At 33.5% G+C, this 18,284-nt stretch overlaps 1 protein-coding gene across 1 annotated transcript in view; it reads left to right on the forward strand.

The window, feature by feature from the left end:
• Positions 1–18,284, forward strand: part of brinp1 (BMP/retinoic acid inducible neural specific 1) — a 172,338-nt gene that overhangs the window by 89,558 nt on the left and 64,496 nt on the right. Inside the window, exons 4-5 of the mRNA XM_039662013.2 lie at positions 3,835–4,004; positions 17,766–17,871. Coding sequence (XP_039517947.2) covers positions 3,835–4,004; positions 17,766–17,871 — 276 coding nt within the window. The remainder of the gene's footprint in view (positions 1–3,834; positions 4,005–17,765; positions 17,872–18,284) is intronic.

Below are 18,284 nucleotides of genomic sequence, written 5' to 3' on the forward strand. Positions count from 1 at the left end.
GTCAGGATTGCCGCGTGCCGTCGAGATTGAACAATATAGACACAGCTGAAAATAAAGGTCACGGGAATCGAAAGGTTGATGCTAACAGGTTAATCGACAGTCATGGATGTGCAAATACATTAACACGCCTGCAGGGAGATCAGGTGTGTGTTGCCGACATAACGTTATATATGGCTATGTTAGAAATCCTGCTGATCATATGTGGCATGTTGCGAAACATAAAACCTCAGCATCTCTAATTATGATCAATACGTGGTGGCTATATATATATATATATATATATATATATGTTTTATATAACATATATATATATATATATATATATATGTTATATATATATATATATATATATATATATATATATATGTTGTATATATATATATATATATATATATATATATATATATGTTATATATATATATATGTTATATATATATATATATATATATATATATATATATGTTGTATATATATATATATATATATATATATATATATATGTTGTATATATATATATATATATATATATATATATATATATGTATATAATGTATAATATATATATATATATATATATATATATACATATTTTTTTTTTTTTTTTTTTTTTCTTCAAAAAACTAAACCTAATGTCGTGTTGCTTCTCCAGTAAATATATCTTGATTTAAGAATGATTAAATATTTGTGCTGGAAAACAAGACATAAATACTGTGTAGTGATGTTACCTTCACACTGACTGCTGTCTGTCAAGGGAACACACAAGTGCACACTACGGATTGTAACAGAGATACGGTGGAGCTTTTGAGTGCTTTATTCTAAAGATAGAATTAGAGAGAGAGATAGAGAGAGAGCTAATGCATAGATATGGAGACGGAGCGAGAGAGAGATAGAGAGAGAGAGAGAGAGAGAGAGAGAGAGAGAGAGAGAGAGAGAGCTAATGCATAGATATAGAGACGGAGCGAGAGAGAGAGAGAGAGAGAGAGAGGGGGAGAGAGAGATAGAGAAAGGGAGAAAATGTGAGAGGGAGCGAGAGAGCGAGAAGCTTGCATAGAGAAAGAGTGTTTTTGCTGGCGGTGTGTGTCCGTGTAAACACAGAGCTGGTGTTTCTGTGCCGCTGACTCTCCGAGCACATTTTGCTCTGGTGTCCTAGTCAATGAGTTATTTAGGAAAAGGTCAGAGGCGCTTTGAAAAAATCAATCGCAGCGGCTTCTCCCACTCGACTCCGGCGGAGAAGAAATCTTTGCCATCGAGCAGTGAGGCCGAGAGAGAGAGAGAGAGAGAGAGAGACACGGGTCGTGTCAGTTTGACACTGTAAGCAAAATTCTCTCTGTGACCGTGTGTGAAGTGAGTCACTGATGCACACTGTGTCTCCATCATGCCAGTTCTCACACACTAGGAAGTCCACGCTGAAGAAACATGTTGAGAAAATGACATGTTGGCTGCGTGAACCACAGCGCTCAAAATGATCCCGTATGAAAGCTGACAAGCTCAATGCCACGACTTCAACAACTCTTGAAATGTAGAGTTGCAGTATCGCTGTCCTCCAAAGGATCGATTTCAGGATATCAAGTGTGTAAGTGTTAGATATCCACGTGTTTCCTCGTAACTCTTTCTGCGTGATGACGAGAATTAACTAAAATCTTTGTATTTTTTACTTTGGCTTGGGTCCCATTCGATTACATGGAGAGGGCGGGGTTAATGACCCTTAAAAAGAAATTGTGTGTAGTGTGTGTGACATCACACGTAGTGTTTCTGAAGAGCGAAGTGGGCGGAGCCGGCAGTCGCCATCTTGGATGTAGTGCAGCGAGGCGGATTAGCTAACGCTAGCAGACAACGGCATCAGCGGCAATCCACCTGTCACTCACTCTTAATTATGCAGAACTTTAAAGGGGAAATGAAGCAGTGAATCAAGTTTACATGATTTACAAGATGGATTTCCAATATAATCAACAATTATATAAGAAACATTACAAATGTAAACATTTAGAAGAAAAAAGGAAAAAACTTTGCATCTTTCGCCACCAGGGCGCCGCCATTGTGCAGTTGACGTCACGGGGTTGGTTGGCTCAAGTTTAACAGGCTCTGGGCATTGAAAATCGCGGCATCAAACTGTGTTTACACCAGTGTTTTGACCGCGAACGACTAATGTTAGGAACAGTCATTAGACAAAAAGACGACGTCTCATGTTATACTGTATGTTGACAAACTGCACATAGAAACATTGTTCGCGATGTCTGCCGTCATATTCCCGTCTCGTCAACACCATGTAACGTTAAGTTACGTTTCTCTGTAGAACAGCCGGTGGTGGTTTGGGGCGAAGAGCGGGTTTGCAACGCTAACTTACCAGGTGTCAGTGTGGCTGTTGTAAAAACCCTTCAGAATATAGATTTTGGTGTATGTAAAGCTGTTAAAGTGGAGATTTCAGACTCAAACGGCTTTTAATTGAAATTGACAGTGTCGGAGTGCAATAAAATAGAGTTACATTTGTATTTTGGATGAAAAAATAACAAACAAACAAACAAACAACAACAAAAAATGTAATAAATGTAAAAAAAAATCTCAAAATTGGCCTTTGCACAAAAAAAAAATCTTTGGTTGCGCATGTTATATCACACAATTTTGACTTTCTAACACGCAATTGCAACTATATCTCGCAATTCTGACTTTATAACACGCAATTGTGACTTTATATCACACAAATCTGACTTTATGTCTCCCAATTGTGTTATAAAGTCAAAATTGCCAGATATAAACATGCAATTTGGAGATAAAAGCCGCAATTATCTTTTAAAATGTTTTATTCTGTGACAGAAACAAGCTTTCAGAAGACATGTAATGGAAGCAAAATTGGCCATTGCATGAAAAAAAAAAAAAAAAAAAACAAAGCTTTTGCATCTCACAAATCTCACTTTATAACACGCAATTGCGACTTCATATCACAGAAATCTGACTTTAACACGCAATTGCAACTATATCTCACAATTCTGACTTTATAACACGCAATTGCGACTTTATATCACACAAATCTGACTTTATGTCTCCCAATTGCGTTATAAAGTCAGAATTGCCAGATAAGATATAAACATACAATTCTGAGATAAAAGCCGCAATTATCTTTTAAAATGTTTTATTCTGTGACAGAAACAAGCTTGACATATAATGGAAGCAAAATTGGCCATTGCATGAAAAAAAAAAAAAAAAAAAAAAAAAGCAAAAAAAACAAACAAACAATGCTTTTGCATGTTATATCTCACGACTTCACAGAAATCTAACTTTATATCTCCCAATTGTGTTATAAAGTCAAAATTGCCAGATATAAACATGCGATTTGGAGATAAAAGCCGCAATTATCTTTTAAAATGTTTCATTCTGTGACAGAAACAAGCTTTCAGAAGACATATAATGGAAGCAAAATTGGCCATTACATGAAAACAAAACAAACAAAAAACAAAAAAAAAACAAAAAAACAAACAAACAAACAATGCTTTTGCATGTTATATCTCACGACTTCACAGAAATCTAACTTTATATCTCCCAATTGTGTGTTTTAAAGTACGAATTGGGAGATTTAAACATTCAAATCTGAGATAACAGCCGCAATTATCGTTTAAAATGGTTTTGCATGCCAGCCATTATTTGCGGAGCAGGTTTGATGCCACCAATGAGTGTCTTGATGTCAAATTTGAATTGAATGAGAAGACAGTGAGTCATGGGATGCGAGCGAGTAAATGCTGACAGGATCGTTGTTCTGTGAGTGTGATATCTGAACTCTGGCATGTGGACGAGGGGAAGTGAAGTCTTGCGTTAACTGACCATATTGCTCTGTGCCATTAGGTGAGGAAGCTCTCACCATGTACATGGCCAAGAACAAGCTGGACCGGAAGATGGTCAACGCCACCCAAGGAGTCGAGGCACTCCACCAGCTCGCCTCCTCGTACTTCATCGACCGCGACGGCACCATGCGCAAACTCCACGAGATCCAGATCTCCAGCAACTCCATCAAGGTGAGAAAGAGGCGTTGTTGTCTGGTTTCCAGTCCAAATATCTGAAAAATCATCAATCAAGATGCATGTACTCGGTGAGTAAAATGCTTTAAGGCTTTATGTCTTGTTTTCTTCGGGAAAAATAAAAATGAAGCGAGTTTTGATCTGCAAATGGGGAGAAAAACAATGATTCGTCATTAAAAAATTGAAAAATAGTGATTCGCCCCCCACAAAACAAAACATAATATCTTATAGCATTTTACTCATCTAGAAAATGCATCTTGATAATTTGACCGTTAACAACAAATACTGAGTAAGAAAATCATTTTTTGTTGCGGTGTAAAGCATATTTAATATGGACATTCAAAGTGCTTTAAAAAGGGAATTAAAATAATCACAACATAAAAATTAAAAGGAATTAAAAGACATATATGATGCAGTTATACAATTAATTAAAAGAGTAAAATACATAGATCAACTTCTCATCTGGCTAAACACCGGTCTCACAGTTTTTATAGACTCATTACATGCAAAGTGAGATATGTCGAGCCTTTATTTGTTATTATTGTGATGATTATTATGAAAACCCCAAAGTCAAAATTAGAATATTGTGAAAAGACTTTCAATTCTGTAAAATATTATAACAAATAAAGGCTTGAAATATCTTACTTTGCATGTAATGAGTCTATATAATATATTAGTTTCATGATTTTCACCTAACCACAAATTTTAATTATTTATTATTATTATTATTATTTGTGTGTGTGTGTGTGTGCATAATGTACGCTACACACTGTAAATGTACAATTATGGAGTGCATGCGTATTACATGTTATAAAGTGCTTTCACTGTCAAAATTATTACTCTTTATCTAATCAAAAAAAATTGTGGCAACAGGTTACAAGCAATTTTATGAATTCAATTTAACAAATTAGAATTAAGTAATAATTATTCAAATTAATTCATTGAAATTAAACCATTTAAAATGAGTAAAACTTACAAAAAAAAACTCACATTAAGGTCGCCATTATGGTGATCGGTGTTTTGTTTTCTCCTTCCGTGATTCTGCTTGTTAACATCAGGTGTCTTCAATGTTGGCAATATAATATAAATAATTAATTAAATAATAATTAATTAATCTTTGACGTCTGTCTGTTATGCAGATATTTTTGTTTAATTTTTTGGTGTAAGTTTTACTCATTTTAAATGGTTAACTTTCAAGGAATTAATTTGAATAATTATTACTCAATTCTAATTTGTTCAATTCAATTAATAATATTGCTTTTAATCTGTTGCCACAATTTTATTGATTAAATAAAGTATATTAATTTTTACACGCAATTTTGCCATTTAAATGGCACGAGAAATGAAATTTGTGTACGCACTCTCGTGAGATCGGGGTGACCTGGGGTTCAGCGAGCCATCAGTCCAAACCCCAAAGATTAGTCCAGAAGACACATCCTCCATTATCCATCTGTCCGCTGAGCTTTTCTGGCTGGAGTTGACAGGTGTCTGAAGAGCTTCTGGCACACAGGGCTTCAGGATGCAAGAAGTCAAGCATGACAAAATTAAACAGAATTGACAATAGCTGCTGAGTCAGGACGACAGAAAGAAGCAGCAGACGCAGCACTTGTGCTTCTCTAAGACTGACCCGACACACTCCGGCTCATCTACATGTGCTGCGGCTCACGACCGCTCCGTCTGTGTCAGATCTATTTAATGTGCATTTAAAGTGCACTTCACTAGGGCTAGTTAAAAAAAATAAAATAAAATTGCACTGGCAGATAATGTAATATATTCACTATATACTCATACAACTAAATTGCAACTTCATCACTACAAGTATGTAATTTGAAATGTTTAAATATATGATAAAGTGTGTAGAATTATTTATAAAATTACATGTTCTTAAATCCTACTTAAGTGGGTCAAAACATGGAAGCTTGTTTCCGCCACAGAATAAAAAAAATAAATAAAAAGGTAATGATGACTTTTATACTTTTATTTCTCACAATTGTGAGTTTATATTTTTACAATTATGACTTTTCATCTCAGAAATATATATATATATATATATATATATATATATATTAGTGCTGTGCAAAAATTAATTGCGATTAATCGCATCCAAAATAAAAGTCTGTGTTTACATAATATATTTGTGTGTGCTGTATATAATTATTTTGTATATATAAATACACACACATGCATGTATATATTTAAGAAAATGTGTTATTCATATATAAAATATTTATATTTATATAATATAGATTATGTATTTTTAAATATATACAGAATTTAAGCGCAAATAATTCTTAAATATATACATGCATGCATAGGTATTCATATATACAAAATAATTATATACAGCACACACAAATATATTATGTAAACACAGACTTTTATTTTGGATGCGATTAATTGCAATTAATTTTTGCACAGCCCTAATATATATATATATATATATATATATATATATATATATATATTATGTATTTAATACATATAAATAAATATTAAATAAATATATAAAATTTGTATATATATATATATATATATATATATATATATTTTTTTTTTTTTTTTTCCTGTGGCGGAAATGAGCTTCCATAAAACACTCTAAAGTTTAACTAATTGCATTTAATATCAATTTAAATTATAACACATTTTAATTTAATTGCAATTAAAATAAAGTAAAGTGTCCAAAAAACATTATATTTAGTTTGCACAAAAAAAAGTATATTATTTCTGTAATGTGCACTCTTTTTTTAAAGTATGCTAATCTTTCTCACGCGGGATGTTACAGTGGAATTGTGCAAGTTTGAAACAGAATGTGCATAGATTCAGACTCAACACTAAGAAGAATGCATCTATTTATAGAAAACAATTAATATGTGTGTGTTGTGCACGCGCGTGTGTGTGTAGCTGTATCTAGAACAATGGGACTCTATGATAGGTCCTCATTTAGATAGCAAGATAAATGTGTATTTGTATGTGTGTGTGCTCTTGTGGGTCACGTTGCAGACAGGAAACAATTTGTGCATTCAGGAATAGGCTGAGTCTGACACACACACACACACACACACACACACACACACACACTGACTAAATATTAAGTTATCATCAAATTAGATTTCTATGGAAGCTTAGGATTAGGTAAAAAGCGAATTATGACTCACAATTCAGACTTTATTTTTATTTTTAAGTAACACGTTTGCATCTCACAATTCTGGAGAAAAAAAAAACATAATTGTGAATTTCAAGTCAAAATGGCAAGATACACATTTTAATTGTTTTAATCTGTGGCAGAAACATGCTTTCATATATTTCACCCTAAAACGGTACATTAGTTCATAACATAACAACATAAAGTAAATTATTATTTTAGGGCTGCTAAATGATTAATCGTGATTAATCGCATCCAAAATAAAAGTTTGTGTTTACATAATATATGTGGGTGCACTTTGTATATATACACACACACACACACACACACATGCTTGTATATATTTAAGGAAAAAAAAAAACACATTTCTATATAAAATATTTATATTTATATATTTATAAAAATGTACAGTATATACATGAAAATATTTCTTAAATATATGCAAGCATGTGTGTATGTGTGTTTATATTTATTAAATTATTATACACAGTGCACCCACATGTATTATGTAAACACAAAGTTTTATTTTAGATTATTTACTCAAAATAAGTGTTGATTCCTGTCTTGTGCTCAGTCTTGTAGTCCTATGTAGTTTTTCATGTTGATTCGTCTCCCCAGGTGTGTCTTGTTTCCCTGTTTGCCTGTGTGTATTTATAGCCCTTGTGTTTCACTTGTTGTGCATGTGTGGTTGCTTCTATAACGGGTTCTGTAACGTTGCTGAAGAAAAGCATCTATCAGCAGGGTTTTTAATGAAATAACATATACAACAAATAATAAAGAACTAAAGGACAAAGAAATAAAACCATGAAGGACCAAACTAGAAGAAACACAAGGGCTATTAATACACATGGGCAAACACCTGGGGAGACGAATCTACATGAAAAACTACATAGGACTACAAGACTGAGCACAAGACAGGAAATGACCAAATACACACAAGACAAGTGGAACACAAGATAGGAATCATGACAATAACACAATATATTGCATAACAAACATTAAGCCTGTGTTAGGCCATTTTTTAAAGGAGCAGAAATGTTTTTAACATATGTATGTTTTAAATAGTTGCAATATATCAATCACTATATTTTGACATTAAAGTAATGAGAATGCATGGTTGGTGTTTTTTTTTAACATTATGATAATAATAATAAGAAAACTTAAACAGAATACAAATTATATAAATAGGGTATATAAAATGATTGACTTTAGGAGGTATTTGTGAGATATGGCGTCAAAACTGAAAAAAAAAATTGTGAGCTAAAATTTTTTTAAATAAATATATTCCATGTTGGAAGCCAGCTTAGATATATTTCACTATTATATTTTTAGAAGTTAATAATATACTAAAGATAATTCTTACGATTTTCCATGAAAGAAACTTAAGTTTCTTGAGCTGAAATTGCATTTTAAAAACACATTTTAGATAAATATATCAGTCGGTATATTTTCACATTATATTAATGAGATTTTTTTTATTTTTTTATTTTTTGAATTTGACAATAGCTAAGAACGCTTAAGCAGAATCAAAACTCTAAAAACATGATTTACTTAGGAACTATTTTAATGTTTGAAGAGATCCCCAAAGGGAGGGTTTGCTCACTTCTGAGGACACTCAGAAACACAGCTAAATGAACTCACACTCTCTCTGGCTTTTCAAACACACACACACACACGACAGCGTGGGTTCAGTCCCTGAATGCATGACACGTGTCAGCTAGCCTCTCTCGTCCCCCGGCCCGCCGTGAGGGGACGTGCCCTACACACTTCAGTGTGTGTTTGGGGGTTTGCAGCAGACAAGTGAACAGTGAGAGGAGTGAACGGCCTCCCAGCGAAGCCTCGGCTATATTCATCAGTGTCTCCTCTAGTCTGAGCAATGCTGAAGATCCACTGCACTTAAACACTGACTCTCTCTGCGGAGGCAAGTCACCGCAGTTCATCCGTCGTCTGCGAACAGAATAGTTCATGCAACAGTTCAGGAGTTGTTCATGTCATTTACTTGCTTTACAATTCTGGTTAGAGAGCTGAAATTCAATTCTTACTGTATCAATTCTGATCATGAGAGCTCTGCTATTCAATTCGTGCTAACAATACAATTAGAGAGGAGTCTTACTAGTTACAATTCTGATCAGAAAGGTGTGAAATTCAATTATTTCTAGTAACAATTCAATTAGAGAGCTGCAATTCAACTCTTACTTCCTACAATTAAGTTCAGAAAGGTATGAAATTCAATTATTTTGAGTAACAATTCAATTAGAGAGCTGCAATTCAACTCTTACTGCTTACAATTCAGTTCAGAAAGGTGTGAAATTCAACTATTTCTAGTAACAATTCAATTAGCGAGCTGCAATTCAACTCTTACTGCTTACAATTCAGTTCAGAAAGGTGTGAAATTCAACTATTTCTAGTAACAATTCAATTAGCGAGCTGCAATTCAACTCTTACTGCTTACAATTAAGTTCAGAAAGGTATGAAATTCAACTATTTCTAGTAACAATTCAATTAGCGAGCTGCAATTCAACTCTTACTGCTTACAATTAAGTTCAGAAAGGTATGAAATTCAATTATTTTGAGTAACAATTCAATTAGAGAGCTGCAATTCAACTCTTACTGCTAACAATTCAGATCACAAAGGTATGACATTCAATTATTTCTAGTAACAATTCAGTTAGAGAGCTGCAATTCAAATCTTACTGCTAACAATTCATATCAGAAAGGTATGAAATTCAATATTTCGAGTAACAATTGAATTAGAGAGCTGGAATCAATTTCTTACTACTAACAATTCAAATCACAAAGTTATGAAATTCAATTATTTCTAGTAACAATTCAATTAGAGAGCTGCCATTCAACTCTTACTGCTAACAATTCATATCAGAAAGGTATTAAATTCAATTATTTCGAGTAACAATTCAATTAGTGAGGTTAATTATTAGTAACAATTCAATAGAGAGCTGTAATTCTGTTCTTACTATAACAATTCTGATTATGGGAGCTCTTAAATTCAATTTGTCGTATTAACAATATAATTAGAGAGCTGCAATTCAATTAGTAACAATTCTGATCAGAAAGGTGTGAAATTCAATTATTTCTAGTAACAATTCAATTAGAGAGCTGCAATTCAATTCTTACTAGTAACAATTCTGATCATAAATCTCTGAAATTCAATTATTTCTAGTAAAAAATTCAATTAGAGAGCTGCAATTCAACTCTTGCTGCTAATAATTCAGAGCAGAAAGGTCTGAAATTCAATTATTTCTAGCAACAATTCAATTAGAGAGCTGCAATTCAATTCTTATTACTAACAATTCTGATCAGAAATCTCTGAAATTCAATTATTTCTAGTAACAATTCAATTAGAGAGCTGGAATTCAAGTCTTAAAGCTCTGAAACTCAATTATTTCTTTTAGCAATTCAATTAGGGAGCTGTAATTCAATTATCACTAAAATATATTTTATTAGAGAGCTCTGTAATTCAATTCTTAATTTAATTCTTACAAACAATTCTAATTAGAGAACTCTCTAGTTGAGATTTTACGAGTATCAATTCAGATTCAGAAATCTCTATAATTTAATTCATACTACTAACAATTCTAATTAAAGAGTTATCTAATTCAGCTCTTATAGTAATTATTGAATTAGGCAGCTCTTAAAATATAACTCTAACTAGTTAGAATGGTATTAGAGAGATCTATAATTAAATTCTCACTAGTAAAATGCAATTACGACAACTAAAGCATTTTATGAAGAACATTTTCCTAAAAAAAGTCAGAAAAAGACGTCACGTGTGTCTGAACTGAGGGGTAAATAAAGGATGACGAGTGTTTGCGTGAACTATTGCTGTGGGCTCCAGTCTCCACATGCCATCCTTGATATTTAGAGAATATTTAGTTTGTAAAATGAAAACAATTCTAGACAAAACCAATCATGAAATGCCCAGTGAACCTTAAAGCTGATAGTGTAGTTTTCCTTTTGTATATTTATTATATATTGCACACGAGTGCTAGAAACCAGCTTTGTTAGATGTGTTGCCTTGATCTGGAGGGTTCGCTGAGCTCATTAAAGAAACATTGAAATGCAGAAAACACAAAGAAATCATACGGAGCTCATTAGACGCACTGACCCGCGGAGATCAGGCAGAATTATCTTTACAGGGCAAATCTCAGATTTGTGTTGTAGTTGCAGATATTGTGCATTTTTTGCACGTTTTATGAGTTTATATTGTAATGTCAGTGATACTGGTACAATAAATTCATATAAAACAATAAAAGTCGCATATTTTTGCAATCCGCTTCATATCCAGACGAGAAACAAATTCATCATTAGATTTTTTTCCCCACCTGTTTAGAATCATTTGAGAATAAAATCAAGATCTTGCCTGAGAGCTTTATTAAAAGATGCACTTTTTATGATTGGATGTTTTGGATTGACAAAGCCCAGATTGATACTAGAGAGAGGAGTGTGTGTGTGTGTGTATGTGTGTGTGTGAAAGGGCCCCTCAAGGTCAGTCTTCCTCTCTGAGATGCTTTCAGCTGATTTAGTCTTAAATTCCATATGCAAATTTATGATGATGCGGCGAGCATTTCAGAGGACATCTATTTAAAAATCTATTGGTTGGCCAGGATCCAATTCCAGCGGCGCATTCCCAGAACAGGTGCCATTAAAATGGACATATTTGTACCTGCACGAAGAGCATCGACTGTGTGATTATGCAGAAGAGATGTGTGACATCACTCGCTCGCACACTGGGTAAACAATGCAAAAAATAAATAAATAAGTTATTTTGTTGGTACTGAAATCAGCAAAGCAAAGACAAAAATTATGTATATAAATTATATATACATATTATATATATATATATAACGATATCAAACGATTAAAATATTTAATCGCGATTAATCGCATTAATGTCATAGTTAACTCGCGATTAATCGCACATTTTTATTTATTCTAAATGTCTTTTGATTTCTTTTTGTTACATGTTTTGGCTTTGAGTGGATGACGAGCGCGAGACGCCGAAATGGATCATGTTGCAAAAGCATGTGAAAAAACTACAAAGTTTGCTAGGACAAAAAGACCGTTAATCGCGCGGTAAAAAAAAAAATATCGCCGTTAAAATGGGTTTGCGTTAACGCTGTTAATAACGCGTTAAACTGACAACCCTAATATATATTTAAGTTCAGTGATTTTACTTAAATGGCAATGATAATTACCTTTTAATTGTTATTTAAGTGAAATCACTGAACTTAAATATACAAGTTTGATAAAAATCATCATTAAAGAAGAAAATTTAAAATGGCATTTAGAGGCTTTTTCATCCGAACTCTTCATATATATATATATATATATATATATATATATATATATATATATATATATATATTAACTATGAAACATCATTGCATTGCATCACATGTTTTACAGCCATCCATCATTAAGGAGTTTACAAGCCAATTTAAAGTTTTATTATTATTTTTTTAATTTCGCCCCTAATGTCTCTATAGTTTGTGTCGTATATCGAGAGAAACGCTTTCAGAACAAGAAAAAAAAAAGTGGGCGGGGCTTGATTGTCTCTGTGGGGAGTTGATTGGATGGTTTTGGTTTGCTATTGGCTGATCTCATGTGAGTGACAGGTTATAGCCCCGCCCACATCATTAGAAAAGAGACGTCTCTGCAAGAGGGAAAGTTGTTCAGAATTATTCAGCTAACAGATATCTTCAGATGTTCAGATGAAATAAAACCGTATTTCAAAACTAAACACACAGTGGAATATATCGCATAATATGAGTTAAAATAAAGTATCAGCAGGAAGTCTGTGCTGTTTTTCCAGTCCTTGTTGTCATGATTGTATGAGAAATCAACTCTCTTTTATGTTAGACACTACATGCATCTTTGGATTTTATTCACAATTGGCATTTATAACAACAATCATCATAGACAAGCAATATTTTTTTGGACTAAAATCACACTATATCCGAGGAAGACGTCATTGGCTCATGGATGTTCAGCGGAGGTTCACGGCCCTCAAAAGCTCAAAATAGAGCTTCATTATGACAGGTGACAGACGTAATGAGAAACAGGCACCGTTTCCGTCCCATGATGCCCTGCTTCATCACAGATTTCTCTAGATACAGCTTGTTCTGTAATGCTACATGAGCTGCTAATGTCCCCGTAACACCAAACACCCTCGGCTTTGATGGGAGACGCGAGCTGTCGGCCCGTTTCTGCCGTGCGTCTTCAAATGAAAGCAGAAACTGCACAAACACAAACACATGTGCGGCAGGAGGAATCAAAGCTGCAGATTTACAGTCTTTTAAGTCTAATGTTTACATGCGTGTTTTTGTGTTTTTCTGCGCGAGTTTGAATGAGCATCAAGTCGTGCGGCTTTTCAGCGTCTGTGCTAATCCCACAAATCTCCATCTTCATTAGATCCGAGGCCTTTGATTTCCGTTTTATACTCTGGCAATCTATTTCTTAATCCGCTGTGTGTGTGTGTGTGTGTGTGTCCTCAAGCTTTTAGACTCCAGAGATTATTCCCTTTTCATGCCAAGTGACGTGTGTTAGAGAGCTTCACGCTGAGGTTTTAAAGGAATAGTTTGCTAAGACATGAACATTAGATATTTATCTGAATCTGAAGTCATGTAAGAGCTTGTCAGGAATTTAATTTTTACTTTATTTAAGACCCTTGTGAAAAAGAAGGACATATATGTTTGCATTTATACAAAATGTAATTATCCAAATTTTAAAGTGCCTTTTTCTGACCCACTTCAGTTAGTAGTTTCATAAATACTTGATTAAAGTGTACTAACAAGCATTTATGGTGAGCTGAAATATACTTTAATGTAATTTCTATTGAAACTTTTATTTTATGCATTAAAGTTTTCGTAAATTTCAATGTAATATTGAATAACACACTACAGTTAAAATTATAATCAAGTACTTGTGCTTTAGTATGTGAGTCAACACATCAAAACATGACATAAAATGCACTTTTATGTAAAACTTTTAACATTGTTGCAATGTGCATTTAAAAATAAACATTGTAATTAAAGTTGGTCTTTTATAAATAGTATTAATATTACATTATCTGCAAACTTTGAAGAGAAATAGCTAAGGCTGTCAAACGATTAATCGCGATTAATCGCATACAAAATAAAAGTTTGTGTTTGCATGATATATGTGGGTGCACTGTGTATAATTATTTTGTATATATAAATACACTATATTTAAGAAATATTTCCATGTATATACTGATTTATATATAATTTATATTATATATAAAAAAATCATTATTTTATATATAAATAATAGTTTTTTTCCCCTAAATATGCATGAATGTGTGTGTATTTAAATATACAAAATAATTTATAGTGGGTGCACTGTGTATAATTATTTTGTATATATAAATACACACACATGCATGTATATTTAAGAAAAAAAAAACTATTTTTATATATAAAATATTTATATTTATATATAATATAAATTATATATAAATCAACATGAAAATATTTCTTAAATATAGTGTATTTATATATACAAAATAATTATACACAGTGCACCCACTATAAATTATTTTGTACATTTAAATATACACACATGCATGTATATTTAGGGGGGAAAAAATTATTATATATATATATATATATATATATATATATATATATATATATACATATACATATATTATGTAAACACAAACTTTTATTTTGGATGCGATTAATCGCGATTAATCGTTTGACAGCCCTAAAAATAACATTATCTGTTATTTTATGAATTTTAAAGTACACTACAAGTGCTTAAAGGTGCACAATATAAACAGTGTTATCTATTGTGGCTCCGCATATTCATATCTGTTCAAGAAGCACGTTTGAATATGTGCAAATTTCAGAACGAGTCTTTGGTGTTCATGTGGCATTGGGTTGACATGAGGATAATTAAATGACATGTTTTCTTTTTTTAGTTCCGCTATTATAAAAAGAGAGTGATTCTCCTTGTCAATTCTCCGGTGTTTTGCTAACGGGGACAGACGCGGGGCGCAGTGTGTGTGTGTGTGATGTGATCAGCGTTAAGCATCTGGGGGCCCGTTTCAATAACACATATGGGGACCTACCCACATAAAACATACACATACTAGAGCAGAAAAAGCAAGGATTCCTGTTGGTTTGCGTCAATGGTGTATTATTTTATTGTGTGCACTTTCAGCTTCGTGAACAGGCAGCTCAACATAGAAATAACCCAACCTTATTTGAAATAATTAAAACTATAATTATACAGCATTTTACATTGGCATAAGCCTCGATATCTTGTACGTTTCATTTCCTTTTAAAATTATTTTTTCTACTCAAAATAACATTTTAACTTATCCGATATCCGATCCGACCGATATTATACTTCAGATTGCTTAAACATCGCCAAGTTCGACCAATCAGAGACGCCAGTGTTTTGCAAATAACAAGGTTGATTTTGTAGCTTGTGGCTTTTAAAAGAGCAGAAGCTTTCTTTCTCAACCTCACAGCTCGTGGTCAATCTACCTTGAATGGTTTAGACATTATGGCTGGAAATCAATATCCTATGGAGAAAATGAATGGGATTTTGCTGGTCTTTTGGGGGCGGGGCCTGTATCCACTGAAATGGGTTAAGGTCGGCCGGCTGTGATGTGCTGTGACATGTTGCTTGTGTTCTCCTGCCCACAGACACTAAAGCTCGGTTTTACTGCAATTAAAGAGACCCTTGAGCACACAGATATATCTGCACAACAAAACACTTCATTCAGGTCGAAGAACTAGTGTAAATCAAACTCTGGAGGCTGAAAGGAAAGAGAGAAAACATCAAAATAACTAGATCCGAGTGCATATTTCGGTTATTAGAATCTAGGCCTAATACCTTGTAAAACTTTAAACGATATATAACTTGACAAGAAGAACACAAGGGCGATAAATACACAGGCCAACAAATGAACAAACTAGAAACATGCATTCAGACAAACAACTGAATTAGACTAAACAGAGCATGATTGGTTGTGGTTTGCTATTGGCTGATCTCATGTGAGTGACAGGTTAAAGCCCCGCCCTCATCATCATCAGAGAAGAGAAGAGATGCAAGAGGAACTTATTCTGATTCAAGATTAATCATTTATAATTGACTGAAATTTAAGGTTGGAATCATCTTTGTTATAGTGTTTCAAAAACTCAAAAGTTTATGACACACTGTAAATCGCCCCACGCTGTGTGTGAGAACGGCTCCTCAAACATGGAGCTCTTCGGGATGTGTGCTGACACTTTTCTAAGCAGTAGGTCTTACGATTTTCGCCCAGGGCCATAGCAGGAACATATCGATTTGGTTTTCCGGGAGGCGAGGTTGTGCGCACACTTTATGATCTGACACATCAAGGCTAGCAACCATGTAAAGGCAATAACCAACATATCCTTTTCTAAATAATACAGAAAAAAAAGCAGGTTGTGTTCAATTTTCAATGTTCACTGTGCCATTTACAGGTAGAGGTCCGATGTAAAGCTTTGAATTCTTATTGCAGACTTCTAGACCATTTCATACACATTCATACATACACACACACACACATGCATGGGCTACATACATAAAAAACAAACAAACAAAACATACATTCATACATAAAATCATGCACTCTCAGAAAAAAGGTACAAAAGCTGTCACTGAGGCTGTACCTTTTCAAAAAGTAAACTTTTGTCCATTTCAGGTGCTAATATGTACATTTTAGGTGTTAATGTGTCAATTTAGGTGCTAATAAGTACATTTAAGGTGCTAATATGTACATTTTAGGTGCTAATAAGTACATTTTAGGTGTTAATATGTACATTTTGAGTGTTAATATGTACATTTTAGGAGCTGATATGTCCATTTTAGGTCCTAATATGTACATTTTAGGTGGTAATATGTACATTTTAGGTACTAATATGTATATTTTAAGTGTTAATATGTACATTTTAGGTGCTAAAATGTCAATTTCATGAGCTAATATGTCCATTTCATTAGCTAATATGTCCATTTTAGGTGCTAATATGTACATTTTAGGTGGTAATATGTACATTTTATGTGGTAATATGTACATTTCGGGAGCTAATATGTACATTTCAGGTGCAAATATGTACATTTTAGGTGCTAATATGTACCACTAATGTACCAATATGCAGACTTTAGGTACAAAAGTGTACCTTTTGAAAAGGTACAGCCCCAGTGACAGCTTTTGTACCTTTTTTTTTCTGAGAGTGTGAGAAGCATTAGTGTGTCCATACTTTCGACGAGTAGTACATTCCATGTAAAAATGACTTCATATCAGATTGTGTATTGATATGTTTTAAGCGGGCACATAGTTTCACTGTCATCAGCGTCAGCACTGACCAACACAAGCTGTAACGTATGGTCAGATCTGATGGAGAACGAGTATGAGACTGGTCTAAAATGTGGACTGGAAGTTGCACTAGTCATTTCTTCCCTATTGTGCAGTATATCCGAGTTAAAGTCCAAGCATTCCTTTTAAACTGCACAAATAAAGTACAAATCCCCTGAAATGTTTCTCAGAGACGGAGTGTGTTCTCATGTGATCTGTGTGTGTGTGTGTGTGTGTGTGTGTTCAGGTGACGGAGACTCGGACGGGTCCACTCGGCTGCAGCACGTATGATAACCTGGACTCGGTCAGTTCGGTTCTTCTTCAGAGTCCCGAGAGCAAACTTCATCTGCAAGGTGTGTGACTTACTTATTATGTGACTTAGTGCTTTATTATGAGACTTAGTGCTTAATTATGTGACTTAGTGCTTTATTATGAGACTTAGTGCTTTATTATGTGACTTAGTGCTTTATTATGAGACTTAGTGCTTTATTATGTGACTTAGTGCTTTATTATGAGACTTAGTGTTTTATTATGTGACTTAGTGCTTTATTATGTGACTTAGTGCTTTATTATGTGACTTAGTGCTTTATTATGTGACTTGGGGCTTTATAATGTGACTTAGGGCTTTATTGTGTGACTTAGTGCTTTATTATGTGACTTAGTGCTTTATTATGTGACTTGGGGCTTTATAATGTGACTTAGGGCTTTATTGTGTGACTTAGTGCTTTATTATGTGACTTATTGTGTGACTTAGTGCTTTATTATG

Source organism: Pimephales promelas, chromosome 4, assembly GCF_988280905.1.
Source record: "Pimephales promelas chromosome 4, fPimPro1.hap1.1, whole genome shotgun sequence".
In the NCBI taxonomy this organism is placed as follows: domain Eukaryota; kingdom Metazoa; phylum Chordata; class Actinopteri; order Cypriniformes; family Leuciscidae; genus Pimephales; species Pimephales promelas.